This window comes from Anabrus simplex, chromosome 1, assembly GCF_040414725.1.
Source record: "Anabrus simplex isolate iqAnaSimp1 chromosome 1, ASM4041472v1, whole genome shotgun sequence".
Classification (NCBI taxonomy): domain Eukaryota; kingdom Metazoa; phylum Arthropoda; class Insecta; order Orthoptera; family Tettigoniidae; genus Anabrus; species Anabrus simplex.
Window position 1 is genome coordinate 353,571,383 of NC_090265.1, and position 16,850 is coordinate 353,588,232.

At 38.4% G+C, this 16,850-nt stretch overlaps 1 protein-coding gene across 2 annotated transcripts in view; it reads right to left on the reverse strand.

The window, feature by feature from the left end:
* Positions 1 to 278: 278 nt before the first annotated feature.
* su(f) (cleavage stimulation factor subunit su(f)) overlaps positions 279 to 16,850 on the reverse strand; it is a 455,931-nt gene continuing 439,359 nt past the window's right edge. For both annotated transcript variants that reach the window (XM_067142809.2, XM_067142802.2), the window contains one exon: positions 279 to 1,200. In XM_067142809.2, the coding sequence (XP_066998910.2) occupies positions 962 to 1,200 (239 nt within the window). In that variant the 3' untranslated portion in view covers positions 279 to 961. The remainder of the gene's footprint in view (positions 1,201 to 16,850) is intronic.

Consider the following 16,850-nt stretch of genomic DNA (forward strand, 5'->3'; position numbering starts at 1 on the left):
GGGGACACCTACAGCTTGACTCTGCGGACCTTTTAGTCTGATGAAAGGATCTTTTTGTCAATGGATCGGTACGAAGTAGATGTTCCCTAATGCGACTGATGTGTAAGTGCGCTTGAAAGCTTACGGCAAACTAACCTTTCTTACCTTTCTACTGTCATCGGCACGAAGTACATGTCCAGCCCACTCTAATCTTTGACTCTGATGACTTTAACAATGTCAGGTTCATTCAATAGACAGAAAAATAGATTCACACAAATAAATTATTCAACATTGTAAAACAGAGATCATCTAAATATATTCCAAAATAAGACTTCCTTATTAATGGAAGACAAGTTACAACAATTTATTTCTAATTCATAGCAATCAACATATATTCATCTCATGTATTGCAGCAACAGTAATAAGATACTAAAATGGTTAACTCAGAGATCTGGTAACATTCAGATATCTTAAGAGTTGTTTCATGTACTGAAGAAAAATATCAAGTGTGATAACTACCTAGGATTTAACACACAATTTCTTCAGCCACAAACAATGTAAAGATTCTAGCAAATATTAATATCTATATTTTTGTACAGGCGGTCACAGTTTAAAATAAATTCTTCTTTATTATGCTTTATCGACAGCATATCAGGAGTCCGACACATAAAATATCTTTTACACAATCTGATGGCCTCTGGACAGTGAGACATTCACTTATAACTGCAGCTACTACAGCCAAGTTAAGTACACTTTAATACATACTCTAGGAATGCAGCAGAAGTGAACCACAGGAGCACTAGATACACACACAGAGCTGTAGTCACATCACATATAAAAGTCAATATTGAACTGTACTTCATTTGGTGGCTCTTGATAGATGTAGATCAAAGCCAAAATAAAACAAGTCTGCCATAAAGAAAATTTTTCATGACAACCTCATTGAACAAATAGGTAAAGTTTATTCACTTTCAACTTGTGATCATTTAACTCTTTTTTGTTGGCGGGCACGATAGATATCATTCACAGGTGGAGCACCTGCTAATTCGTCATCTTCACTGTCATCTCCACGATCCAATCCTGGACGTCGACGTCGTTTCAGGGTGAGACTACCCGGTATGCTCAATCCACCTTCCTGACCTTCATCCACAATCCAGTGCACGGACTTCGCCAAGTCAAACAGCTTCGTATCGCATCCATTGTCAGCCACAGGTAATGGAGCTGTTAAACAATAAAAATAAAAATTTTAATGGAAGGTTCAATAAAACTACATGTTAAGATCAAAAATTGCAGCAATAATAAAAATTGGAGACAAGCCAAACAAGTATGCGGTACACAAGTGAAAGTGGTGCACCTTCCTTTGAGGCATTAATAATACAGTACTATTCACATTATAAAATAAAAATAAAAATGCAAAGCCATCTTCATACAGACCATGAAGGACATTGGAGGCATGGAAGGTAAATGCTTTCTTTATTAGTAACCTTGGAATTAAGTAGGATCGATTGATGGATCAATCAATCATTAATCTCCAGGGCTGTTGCCCAAGTGGTAGATTCCCTATCAGTTGTTTACCTAGTTTAAAAAAATGATTTCAAAGAATTTGGATGTTTATCGAATATTTCCCTTGACAAATTATTCCAATCATTAATTCCTCTTAATATAAATTAATGAAAATGTCATCTTAAATTCCAACTTTATCTTCAAATAATTTTTTTTACAATTTGTTTTGCGTCACACCGACACAGATAGGTCTTATGGTGACGATGGGATGGGAAAGGCCTAGGAGTGGGAAGGAAGCGGACGTGGCCTTAATTAAGTTACAGCCCCAGCATTTGCCTGGTGTGAAAATGGGAAACCACACAAAACCATCTTTAGGGCTTCCGACAGCGGGGCTCGAATCCACTATTTTGCAGATGCAAGCTTACGGCTGCGCGCCCTAACTGCATGGCCAACTCGCCGGTCTCTTCATATTATGATCTTTTCTACCTTTAAAAGCACCAATCAAGCTTATTTGTCTACTAATGTCATTCCACACCATCTCTCCGCTGACAGCTGGGAACATATCGGTCGGTCAAGCAGCTTGTCACTTTATTCCCAAGTCTTCTAAGCCCAAAGTTTGCAACACTTTTGTAAAACAAATCTTTTGTTGGAAATCACCCAAAACAAATTGTGCTACTTTCCTCTGGACCTTAACCAGTTCTCATATCAAGTAATCATTGTGTGGGTCCCACACACTGGAACTATACTCTAATCAAGGTACCAGAGACTTATACACCCTATCATTTACATCCTTACTAGAACCCCTATATGCTCTCATAACCATGTGAAGAGATCTGTAACCTTTCTTTACAATCTCAATAATATGTTTACTGCAATGAAGATCTTTCCTTATACACTGACTGACAGAGCAAATGCAACACCAAGAAGGAGTGGTTCGAAAGGGATGAAAGTTGGGGAAAAAACAGAGACAGCACGGACGAATAATTGATGTTTATTTCAAACCGATATGCAGGTTACACAATGCGCACGGCATCGACTCAGTAGGATGTAGGACCACCGCGAGCGGCGATGCACGCAGAAACACGTCGAGGTACAGAGTCAATAAGAGTGCGGATGGTGTCCTGAGGGATGGTTCTCCATTCTCTGTCAACCATTTGCCACAGTTGGTCGTCCGTACGAGGCTGGGGCAGAGTTTGCAAACGGCGTCCAATGAGATCCCACACGTGTTCGATTGGTGAGAGATCCGGAGAGTACGCTGGCCACGGAAGCATCTGTACACCTCGTAGAGCCTGTTGGGAGATGCGAGCAGTGTGTGGGCGGGCATTATCCTGCCGAAACAGAGCATTGGGCAGCCCCTGAAGGTACGGGAGTGCCACTGGCCGCAGCACATGCTGCACGTAGCGGTGGGCATTTAACGTGCCTTGAATACGCACTAGAGGTGACGTGGAATCATACGCAATAGCGCCCCAAACCATGATGCCACGTTGTCTAGCGGTAGGGCGCTCCACAGTTACTGCCGGATTTGACCTTTCTCTACGCCGACGCCACACTCGTCTGCGGTGACTATCACTGACAGAACAGAAGCTTGACTCATCGGAGAACACGACGTTCCGCCATTCCCTCATCCAAGTCGCTCTAGCCCGGCACCATGCCAGGCGTGCACATCTATGCTGTGGAGTCAATGGTAGTCTTCTGAGCGGACGCCGGGAATGCAGGCCTCCTTCAAACAATCGACGGGAAATTGTTCTGGTCGATATTGGAACAGCCAGGGTGTCTTGCACATGCTGAAGAATGGCGCTTGACGTGGCGTGCGGGGCTGCCACCGCTTGGCGGCGGATGCGCCGATCCTCGCGTGCTGACGTCACTCGGGCTGCGCCTGGACCCCTCGCACGTGCCACATGTCCCTGCGCCAACCATCTTCGCCACAGGCGCTGCACCGTGGACACATCCCTATGGGTATCGGCTGCGATTTGACGAAGCGACCAACCTGCCCTTCTCAGCCCGATCACCATACCCGTCGTAAAGTCGCCTGTCTGCTGGAAATGCCTCCGTTGACGGCGGCCTGGCATTCTTAGCTATACACGTGTCCTGTGGCACACGACAACACGTTCTACAATGACTGTCAGCTGAGAAATCACGGTACGAAGTGGGCCATTCGCCAACGCCGTGTCCCATTTATCGTTCGCTACGTGCGCAGCACAGCGGCGCATTTCACATCATAGCATACCTCAGTGACGTCAGTCTACCCTGCAATTGGCATAAAGTTCTGACCACTCCTTCTTGGTGTTGCATTTGCTCTGTCAGTCAGTGTATTAACGCCTAAATATTTACAATTATTCCCATGAAGTACTTTCCCTCCATCAACACAGTAATTAAAACTGAGGGGACATTTACTCTTGGTGAAACTTACAACCTGACTTTCATCCCATTTCCTACTGTCTGCCGCCCATTTCACAACATGGCTGAGGTCTTTTTGCAGTCGCTAACAATCCTGTAAATTATTTACTACTCTATGTACTTAAATGTTATCTGTAAAAAGCCTTATCTGTAGTTCCAGTTCTTTACTCGTATCATTTATATATTCTGCATAACAGAACATAAAGGTCCAATAATACTGCCTTGCAGATAATGCTTCCCCTACTCTAAGGTTGAAAACATAGTGGAGTGGCGAGCAAAGCAACGAGCAGAGTAAGGGCAAAGCAGTGAAATTACATAGTGCTTGCATAGTTCAGCAGAGAACAGAGCGTCACTTTTATTGCGAGGAGAGAGCAAACCAGAACATTCAAAGTAATTTGATTTTGCTGCTCTTATACCTTGGATTTAATCTGGATATGAATCAATTAATTAGTATTGTTTCATTCGTAATCCTCTATGGGACCAAAAGGATGCACAACACCACAATCGCTTTGTTTTACATAAGCTTTGGGATGAAGTTGCTGCAGAAATGGAAATAAATATGTAGAGATACAAAAGTACTGTGACACATTTCTTCCATGATTTAACATAAGCCATGAAATTAAGATATCCTTATACAATAACTAGCAAGATACCCGTGCTTTGCTACGGTATTATACTAAAATTTATAACTGAATGCTTAACGTTTTATGTATAATCCACTGAAATTCACAATCTGACTAATTTTCTGAGCGAATCCACCAGAATTCACAATCCGACTCGTTTTCTGAGAGATTATGGCAAAGTTCTTTCCATTTTTCAATCTTTCTTTCCAGCAATCGATTTCGTACTTCCCGGTCAGTTGGGTCCCTAAATCTTTGCCATCTTTTCCTATATAAGAATTTTTAATATGGATCAAATCCTGGAGGAGATCTGGCATGGTGTCGTCTTCGATGCCTTGGTGGTACTGAACCTGTGGCCGAACAGCATTCGTAGTCATTACCGGCCAGGACCTGTTTCCAGCGTGGTCCGCACATTTTGATAATGGTCCTGATTATTATTATTATTATTATTATTATTATTATTATTATTATTATTATTATTATTATTATTGATGATGACGTTCTGGACCCCGCAGCAAGATGCAAGACCACTACTTGGCGGTAAATTACATCTGCTGCCATTGTCATTGGTGACAATGTGACCAGCACCATTATCGCGCGTAGTTAATTGCGCAGGATTTCTGGCAATACAAATGATGTACTTCCGTGCATTATTGACCTTATTGTAGAGGTGAACAATGGCATGGTCAATATCATTCCTATCGTTTATTTCAAATGTGTTCAAATTTTTATTTATATGCCAGGAGAATCTACTGTAATCTAACTTCAAGTTCTCCAAAGGAAAAGATGGCTCTTGAAAACGCACCCAGGAAAGATTAAAGATGATCAGTTTATGATCAGAATCAAGCACATTATGAACAGTAAAATCAATTGGTCTCAACTCCTTTTTCACCCCATCACCATTAAGTTGATTTATCCCCCACCCCCCTCAAAAATAAGGTGTGTTTCTTTACGTTTAAAGGAGATTCTAAATACCGATGTTCACATCTGTTACCTTCAGTTTTGAGATATAAGTATCCTCACTTCCTTTCATACTCCCCACCTCAAGTGAATAATCCGGAAAAAAATACTTGTTTCTTTATTAGTAAACGATCTTCTAAATACCAATTATCACGACTGTAACATCTTCAGTTTTTGAGACATGTGTCCTCATAAAAGGAATTCAACTCCTTTTCACTCCTGCCCCCCATGATGATTTCCCTCAAAAATACATTTGTCTTTGTTTTTAAAGGAGATCCAAATACCAATTTTCACGTCTGTAACAACTTTAGTTTTTATTAGATATAAGTATCCTCATACAATTAATTCAATTAATTTTTCAATTATTTCACCCCACCCCCTTCATTGGCTTTTCCAAAATCAAAGAAATACGGGTAAAGCAGATTCCAAATCCAATTTTCACGTCTGCAATATCTTTTGTTTTTGAGATAATAGTATACAAATAATTCAACTAATTTTTCAATTCCCCCCCCCCCCCTTTTAAGTGGATTTCCGAAAACAAAAAATATCTTGCCTCCACACTAACCACTCCAATCCTGTGAGAAAAAATTCTGAATCCCTAATATCACTTCTGTGCCATGATTCAACTCCTGTTACAATATGTGGTAAATTCACATCTATTAAATTACTTTATTCCTTTCCTTACAATACTCCTACAACTTAACACTAACAGCTTATGTCATCCTTACTTGACTACCAGCATCCTGTACTCCCGTTACTGCTCTCTAATTCCCAGTTCACCCCATTTCCCAGAATACACCTCCCTGTAATTCTTCTAAACAAATCCCCTAACTTTCACGTACCATTGCAGTTCAGGTGAAGACCATCTGAACGTAGATTCCTATCTCCTACCCACCTATTAGGATCTATAAATCTCGCTCCCAACTTCCCACAGATCCACTTCACAGTCTATTTAAATCCCTGATCACCTATGCAGTATCCTACTGATAACAATCTCTGCTCCCTTAAACTGCTCCTGCATTGTCATAACCAGATCCCATACATACAGCTGTCCAGTCTCCATAGACAAGGGGATGGAATTAATTTATTCACAAAAATTCTTTATTACAATAACCTACACAGATCAAATGCCCTCTAACATTTAATTTCTTTTCTCTGTTGCCGTTTATTCTTTTCTTGAATATCTGTACATATTTTGGACAAGGTTCAAACACTTTCTCAGGTAAACTGTTCCACTCCTTCACGCCCTTCCCAACGAATGAAAATTTACCCCAATCATTTCTGCTAAAATTCCGTCTAATTTTATACTTGTGATCAGCCCTGTCGATATAATTATTTTCCAACTGAAGCCTCTCACGGATATCTCCCCATGCTTCCTCTCCTGTATAGGCTCCATATAATCCTATCTAGTTTTCTCCCTTCTGTTACTTAAAGCTTCCCACCCAAGTTTCTCTAACATTTCTGATACCGTACATTACTTTTTCTCCAAAATCTTCTGTTACAAATCTTGCTGCTTTCCTCTGCACACTATCTATTTCTTTTATTAGGTATTCTTGGTGAGGATCCCAAACACTGTTTGCATATTCCAATAATGAACGAACCATACTTAAGAAACTTTTCTCTTTTAATTCTTTGTTGCATCCTTTAAGTTGCCTCATTATGACATGTAATGATCTGTATGCTTTCCCAAAAATGTCATCAACATGACCCTTCCAGTACAAATTACTTTCAAATCTCACACCTAAGTACACTTGCCACCTTTTGGGACAATTACCTCATCTAAAGTATATTTCAATTCAGTTTTTAAGCTCCTGTTTGTAAATGTTGTGACAATTGATTTGCCTCCATTAATCATATTATTCTCTTTAACCCATTGTTGGATACTGTCAAGGACCCTTTGTTATTCTATACAATCCTCTCTGTTATTTATTTCTCTATAAACAATTATATCATCTGCATAAAATCTTATTTTTGATGCTATATTGTTCTCTAAATCATTTACTTATATTAAGAATAGTAATGGGCCGATTTTACTACACTGTGGAATTCCCTTCCAAACTTTCTCTTCTTGTGATACATGATTTCCTACTTTGACTTTTTGAACCCTTGAATTTAGAAATGTTCTGATCCAACATATAACCCTTATGTCCAATCCTATTCCACTCTGTCAAATGCCTTGGAAGGGTCTATGGCTACGCAATCCAAATGGCCTCCCAAATCCATCTGATCTGATATGTCCTGCTAAAATCCCACCAGTTGTGCCTCACAAGAAAATTTCTTTCTAAATCCATACTGGCTCCTCATGAATCAATTCTTATCTTACTCACAACATGAACACTACTTCATCTAGAATTCTATATACAATGTGAAATTCCGTAGCAAAGCATGGGTACATCAGCTAGTTAAAAATATTACCAGAACTCCCAAATTTTGTGCAAAATTTTATGGAATTAACTCCAGTAACAGAATTGGAAGTTCTCAAAATCATACAGTCTTTTGAAAATAAACTTCCACGGATAAAGAGGAAATTCCCACAAAACTTGTTAAAAAATGTGCTCCTTATCTGATACAGCCTAATTAATCTACTGTATCTTATCAATGAATATTTTCTAGTGGTCAGTTTCCTAATCTGTCAATAATAGCTGAAGTTATCCCAGCCTTTAAAAGGTGAAGTTTACACAATTTACATAATTATTGTTTTTGAACTACTTCAGTCATGTCGTCATCATGTGCAGTGCTCAGTCTATACAGGTCTTGAACACTCCGCCACTTTATTGCTAGAAGGTGTTCTCTCTGCAATGAAATTATTTCACCTTTTCATTTTTTTTTGTGGACTCTGACTTTGGTATTCCTTTCCAATTTGCTTTAGTCTGACAGTCCCACAAATGATCATAAATGGTAGGACTTGAAAACTATCTGTCAATATACACCATGTACCCTGATATTTTACTGGTTCACACAGTCTGTCCACAACATTAATACATAGGAGACCGAGCACGAGTGTGTATTGGAGTGGGGTAACAGTGCAGACTGACCGCGCCCGAGGCTAACTCGGGCCCACGTATTTATTACATTGATAACACAGCCAGAACAAGAATCGGTCGAAAACTATATATGCCACTTTGTAGAATTTTCATAACAGCTATAGTGTGCGGTCGTGTCCTGTCGTCGTTTTCCCAAATTTATAGCAGCTTATATTTGTACATGTTCGCTTCTACACTCCATGCTTCCAGCCTTCTTCCAGCTGCTCATGGTGCTCGCTTTCAGAGTTTTGTTAACATCGTGCAAAGTGTTTAGACTGTGATTTGTTTCTGCTATCATGAGTGAATCGTTGAATGAAAGTGGAATTGTAGAAATGTTACAAGAGATTTTTGATGACAATGGTTCAAAGGAAGAGGTAGATGATTCAGATCTAGACCCTGATTTTGAACTTCATGTTAGTGATGAAGTTATTTAAAACATATTCTATCATATTCTACCCAGTTTTGATTTTGCACGTTGTAGTTTATTTAGCTAATGTTTCATGATCTTAATATGACTGGAGATTCATTCAGAAATAAATTAGTAATGTAGTTTTCTTTTAGAATGAAGTGACACAAGCGATGATTTGTTCTGGGTGATTTCTGACAAAAGAGTAGCGTTACAAAAATGTTGCAAAGTTTGGGCTGGGAAGAACTGAGAGAAAGAAGAGGAGCTGCTCGATTAAGTGGTATGTTCCGAGCTGTCAGCGGAGAGATGGTGTGGAATGACATTAGTAGACGAATAAGTTTGAGTGGCGTCTTTAAAAGTAGGAAAAATCACAATATGAAGATAAAGTTGGAATTCAAGAGGGCAAATTGGGGAAAATATTCATTTATAAGAAGGGGACTTAGGGATTGGAATAACTTACAAAGGGAGATGTTCCATAAATTTCCAATTTCTTTGAAATCATTTAAGAAAAGGCTAGGAAAACAACATGTAGGGAATCTGCCACCTGGGTGGCAGTATTGATTGATTGATTGATTGATTGATTGATTGATTGATTGATTGATTGATTGATTGATTACAGGCCAATATCAATACTTACTGCTATTTCAAAAAAATATTTGAGAGAGCCATGAAAAATCAGCCTACACCAGAAACTAGTACCAGGTTAATTCCTGGTGGCAAAGGCAGCTGGATATAGAGCTAACCACTCTACCACACATAGGTGCCGAGGTTACAGATAGTGGAAGCCTTTACCTTCCATCTCTCCAAGAGCCTTCATGGCCTTTACAGAGATGACTTTTCTTTTGTATGAGAGATCAGCTTAATAAAAAATGCACAATAGAGCTTCAGAGCTGGCAGGAAAACTCTGTCTGCTTTATAACATTTTACACAGTTAGTTGTAGAGTAAATGCCCTTGATAATGATGAAACTGCAATACACTATTCCTAGACCTTTCAAAGGCATTTCATACTGCTGATCATGAAATGTTGTTGCATAAGTTGGGTTAGAGAAATTACTAATGACTGGTTTAGATCATACCTGGATAAACGATCCCAGTTTGTTGAAATTTCACAGTGAAACAGTAAAGGTCATAATGAGATATATCACTCTCAGGTGAAGGATGTAGACTTAGGTGTTCTGCAGGGTAGTATTTTGGAGCCAAGATTTTTCTTAATCTATTAAGTGATCTTCCTCAAAATATTCAAGTAAAAATCACAGTTCTGTATGCTGATGATACAAACTTAATTATTATAAATAACCCTAACCCTATTTCTACAGAAATCACAGCAAATGCAGTCCTGTCTAGATTAGAATCATGGGTCAGTAAAACCAAAATAACACTTAATTTAAAAAGACTCAATCTATCTACCATGATAAAACAGGTTAAAATTAGAACCTTATATTAAATGCAAATGCAATTGGAAAGAGTTGATCACAATATTTTTAGGTGTCTATGTACATGAAATACTAAGATGGGATTGTCATTTTTAAAAATAGTAAAGTTTCTGAGTTCTATTCACTAAGCTTTAAGAATTCTGTTTAATATTTGTCATCGTCATCATCATCATCATCATCATCATCATCATCATCATCATCATCATCATCATCATCATCATCATCATCATCAAGTTTCCACTCCATTTTCCCGGGTGTGGTTTCTGTTTAATATTTGTAGTGAAGAATAAGTTATAATTAGCAAATTTTGGACATTTCCATTCAGTCATCTCTGATGGTGTTGGTCTCTGGGGTTGCTACAAATCAAATCTTGACATCATTGTTTGAACACAGAAACAAGCTATCATAATTTTATCAGACGTAACAGATTAGACCACTGCAGACCATTATTTAAGAGACTATGGGTACTTCCAGTATCAAGCATATACATCATGCAATGCATTCTACACATAAAACAAAATATTGATCACTTTAGAAAGAACTGTGACAATCACAATTACCAGACACAAACAAGAAATAATATCTTTATCAAGCACAAGGGAAATATAGATTCAGTTGGAATCAGGTTATAGAATAAGCTTCCAAACAAGACATTTGTTCCATCACCTCATGCATCAAAGCATTAAAAATATCTCCTGCTGATTAATAGCATCTATAGTACTGAAGAATACATTAAGGAATGCTGGTAATAAATTACGGTATTTACTTGTAAAGGTTCTTAATATCTTGTAAATAGCTTTAGAATGTATGTCTCACTGGTTATGTAGTTATTTTTTAATACCTCCTTTATAAAAGTTTGTTCTGTCTATTGTAGATATTAATTATTAATATTTGTTTATTTTACCTTGATATGAGGGCTGGTTTGAGGTCCACTCAGCCTACCTGATTACAATTAAGGAGCTAACTGATGGTGAGATAGCGGCCTCGATCTAGGAAGCCAAGAATAATAGCTGAGAGGGTTTGCTGTGCCGACAACATGACACCTTGTAAACTACATGCCTTCAGGCTGAGCAATGGCCATTTGCCAAGTTCAGGCATTTCGGGATTGTTGGGCCACGGGGTTTGGTTTGGTTTTTGGATATTTCATTATATGTGATTGTACATTCTGTGAAATATAAATAAATGAGTGAGTCAATATGTTGATATTCAGCTGTTACTGAGAACTGGTGTACGAGTTTGGGTTACTGCATACTTAATACTTTATGAAAGATTTACAACCTTTTGATTTATTTTAAGTTTTTATGAGATATTCTAGACCTCTTATTTTTAGTTACAAGTTGTTTTGTGGTATTTCTGAATGGTGTACTTAGGTTATATCTTCCCAAATTGAGGCACAAAGTATCTTGCTGACGGTTGGCACATCATTAGTAACCACTATTTTACTATTTTTACATCTACCGTATTTTTCTTCCAGAAATGCTATACTATGTTTGTAACAGTACAAAGATACAGTATGAACTACATATTTAATTCCTCATACATAATAGTCAAGAAAAGCAAGGTAAACACCAGTTCATTTGTACGTTTATGAGATTAGTGGCAAGGGTCTTTGCAATCACCCCAGCAGATGAGGGAAGACTTTGCTGCAAGATGTGACTCACTGGAACAATACGATAGAAGAGCTAATGTTAGAATTTTTGGGGTACAGGAACGTGCAAGTGAAAATACAAACTTGTGGTAAATGTTTTTAGGGAGATAGGTGTGAATGTGAATTTGCAAGACATTGACAGAAGTCACCGAGTTGGACCTAAATCTTCAGGGAAACCTCGGCCAATCATTGTCAAATTCACATCATATCGAACAAGACAGGAAGTGTTTCGCAATAAGCGAAAATTGAAAGGTACCCCAGTAACTATTCGCGAGGATCTAACCTCCACCAGATTGTCAATACTTAAGGCTGCTATTCTCCGCTTTAATCAGAGCAATTGTTGGACCTCGAGTGGAGACATCATTAATTAAGAAACCAGATGGCAGAAAAATTAGAATTAACCGGCTGAGTGACATTCCTAAGGACAGTAACAGCAGCTAAATGTAACAATTCACTGAACTGAGTGCAACAAACTGAGTGTTTATTTCCTAGATTAGTCCATTTATTTCTCTCAAGATCGTTAAAATTTATCTTAGAATAGCGTAGTGAATTATCATTTATTTTCGTTTAGCTTAGTTAAAATTTCTTTTAGCAACTATTTATCTATATATTTTACTAAATAATTGCATTTGCTTTCTTTATTTCTTTACAACTTTCATTTTTAAGTACTTTTAATTTTTATTTTAATAATTTAGATACAACACCCTTGATTTAATCGCACTTTAAATTAATAGGTAATTCTAGGCACAGTTGATTATATTCCTGCATCCCACTACTTCAATTAATTCCTCCTAGCCCTTTGTGTTTATCTGTACATATTGTTAACTCTCAGCGTTCCAAGTTGGCGAGAGTTACAAGTGAAAAAAGAAATTCCTCTGATGTCACTAGTTAATTTTAACACCTACCTTATGTAGCCTCAAACCAGCTACCATCTCTCGTCCTTCCACTGTCCCCACTCCCCTCACCCTCTAGCGCAAACCTTGACCAAAGTACCGCTAGTATCCTCAGGAATTTCGTCGCGCAACATCCCAGAACCCTGCACGTCTGTCATATAAATGCGCAAAGTATATTGGCAGCCAACCGAATGCACGAGATAGTAGAAATATTCACTCCACCTGTTTTCCATGTCCTGCTAGTGTCTGAGTCATGGTTAACAGATAATAGCCAGTCTTCTTTGTGTCATCTTGAAGGCTACTCGCTTCTGAGAAATGAAAGCACTCACAAACGGGGTGGAGGGGTATGTGGCTATTTCCTAACCAGCCTCAAGCCTAAGTTGTTAGGTCATTCACCAGGCAGGTATGAGAGGAAACCAGAATACATGTTGGTAGAAATAACAACGAACGGGATTAAAGCCCTTGTAGGAGTAGTTGACAAACCTCCGAATACAGGTCACTTAGAAAATTTTGAAGCTGACTTAACTAAATACTGCCAGACTACCCTCACACAATAATTATGGGAGACTTCAATACGGACTTAACTGACGCAACTTCTTCCGAATCCACATGACTCAAAACATTGTTTCAAGCCTATAATATGGAAATCTTACCTCTCTCTCCGACTCACCATACATCTCATTTGCACACACTATTAGATCTTATAGTTACCAGCAAGTCAGACAGAGTTCTCAATGTAGGTCAAACCTCTGTACCTGGTATATCTGCACACGACGCAATATACATCTCGTATAACCTCCGGCCACCGAAACCCTCCCAGAAATTTATCGCCTATCGACCATTCAAAAATATAAATAAAGATACACTCTTAGAGAACGCAGGCAAACTACCCTGGCATAACATAACGAACTATAACAATATAGACGACAAAGTTGACTTCTTTAATAGCAAAGTAACGGAATTATTTGACAAGCATGCCCCAAAGCGGCGAGCGAGAATATCGAAAGGACCCTCCCCGTGGTTAAATGACGAAATTAGACAATTAATGAAACAAAGAGACTGCGCTCACAGACAGTACAAAAATGACCCTATCGTACAAAACTTTGACGAATATAGGAAGTTACAAAATAAGACAACACAACAAATACGAAATGCTAAACTATGAGACGCTTACAGTTTTATTACACCTGACGGTAGAACAGTGACGACATTTTGGAAATCTATTAACAAGCTTGGACTTACGAAGAACAAGAACAGAGAAAAAATTACAGTACCTATCGAGACTCTTAACGAATACTTTACTGCTAATTGCTCCGCAGTACGACCTGACGACAAACAGAGACTTATGAATTATTATGGTACACAACCTACCCCTGACAGAGAGAAATTCTATTTCAGTCACGTGACGCCCCTCCAAGTCAGAAAAGCAGTCCTCAGAGTACGCACGAAAGCAAAAGGAATTGATGACATTGGGACTGACATGCTCAAACTAATTCTTGATTATATATTACCAACCTTAACTCATATAATCAATATATCCAACTCTCTGGAAGAAGGCTATTGTGCTACCTCTTCCGAAAAGTCAAATGCCTTCGAACAAGGGAGACTATCATCCAATCTGTATTTTATCAGCTTTATCTAAAATCTTAGGATATGTAGTCCATACACAAATGTCCGAGTACCTTCAAACGCCCCATCTCCTTAATCCTCTCTAGTCCTCTCCTTAATCCTCTCTAGTCCGGTTTCTGACAAGGACATAGTACAACTACAGCCTTACTTAAAGTGACTGAGGATGTTAGACAAGCAATAGACAAAGGACAATTCACAGTTCTGGTACTACTAGATTACAGTAAAGCTTTCGACAGCGTAGACATTGACATTTTACTTGTAAAACTGAAGGCTCTACATTTTTCTCAGAGTACGATTGCTTGGATGCATTCTTATCTTCACGGACGTCAACAACGTGTGAAAGGTAATAATGGAATCATTTCCTCGTGGCGCCACATGAACAGAGGAGTCCCTCAAGGCTCTGTACTTGGTCCTCTTCTTTTCGCACTCTTTGTCAATGACATATCATCGAATTTAAGACACTGAAAATACCATATGTACACTGACGATCTTCAACTCTACACAGACTCTACAGCATGAGACTTTCAGGAAAATATCGACTTACTAAACATTGACTTACAGGCTGTTAGTGATTGGTCGACTGCGCACGGCCTGAAATTGAACCCTACAAAGTCGCAAGTAATCCTTCTTGGCCATCAAAGTCAAATAAGAAGTATAACTAAATGTCCGTTGCCAAGAGTAATCCTTCAGGATGTTCCAATTCCTTTTGTATCACAAGTAAAGAATCTCGGTGTCATCATGGACGAACGCATGACTTGGTCTGCACATGTCTTACATATCTGTCAAAAAGTTTACTCAGCTTTACATTCTTTATATAAATATAAAGATATATTTCCAATAAAGCTTAAAAAGAAATTAATTGAAGCTCTTGTAATGCCACATTTTGACTATTGTGATGTTGTTTTCAATGACGTGAGGCCGCAATTTTCCCTAAGGCTACAGCGTGCTCAAAATGCATGTGTGAGATATATAGGCATTTTAAGGAAGTATGACCACGTCTCACCATCTTTCCTAAAATTAGAGTGGTCGCGACTCCATGTTCGTCGTAACCATCATACTTTGTCTCTCCTCCACCGAGTTCTTACAACATCTTCCCCATCTTACCTTTCTTCGCGTTCCCATTACTTCTCAAATGTTCATGACAGACATACCAGGGCTCAAACATCCAACCTGCTCATCATCCCTCACCATCGGACTGCGCATATAACAGCTCATTCTCGGTGTTTGCCGCACGAGAATGGAATCGTTTACCGGACGACGTCAGAGGAATACCAACTACAGTGTCATTTAAAAGAGCGTTAAGGGGTACAGCAGGATGTGAGTGACCTGTGCATTTCTGGCCTTTCAGTGATCGTGCTACTACAATATCATTACTAGCTTTTATTATTATTATTGTTGTTATATATTATTATCATCATCATCATCATCATAATCATAATCATAATCATCATCATTATTGCTGTTGTATGTATGTCTCATTGTGGTGGAATTTCATTTCAGTTATATTTTTATTGTGTTTAAATTGTGTCTTCTAGTATTAATTACAGTAGTATTACTTATGACTTTAATGTATACAAATTGGTTTAGTGTAAGAGAAGGCCCAATGGCCTTAACTACGCCAATAAAGACATTTTTCTATCTATCTATCTATCTATCTGTCTGTCTCAGGCATTCCTTATATTTGGGAAAATCCTGGAATATATTATGTTGGACAAGTTTACTTCTTACGTCGAGGTGAACAACTTGTTACGTAATGAACAGTTTGGATTTTATTCTGGAAAGTCAATGATTGAGGCTATATCTGCCTTGTTGGAAGATGGTTTTCAGCATTAGAGAATAGGCTATTTATAAAAATCACATAATGTGATCCGACTAAAGCATATGATTGTGTTTCCATGAAATCTTGATTGATAAATTAAATTATTATGATGCCAAAAACAGAGAACTAGAAATATTTATATCCTATTCGAAAACCCAGAAAGAGGTAGTTGAAATAGCAAGGGCTAGATCAGGTAAATTAGAAACATCATGGAGTCCCAGAGGGATCAGTTCTGGGTCCTTTACTTTTCTTGGCGATTATACATGATTTACGCTATACTATTGTATCCCATACTTCTGCCGTTTTGTATGCTGATGACACAACTTTGTTACTAAAGGTAATATTCTAAATGAGCTTGCTTATGCCAGTGTTGATATTTTGAACAAAGGACTGTTGAACTCTGAATGACAAATGTTGTGCATCATCTCGTTGGTTCTAACAATTCCTGGTATATGTCCTGGCCTAGTAGATATGCTGGCACAATACGCTGTCATCTCCAGAGTGTGGTGAGAATGAAATTCTTGGTCATGTGTTAGGAT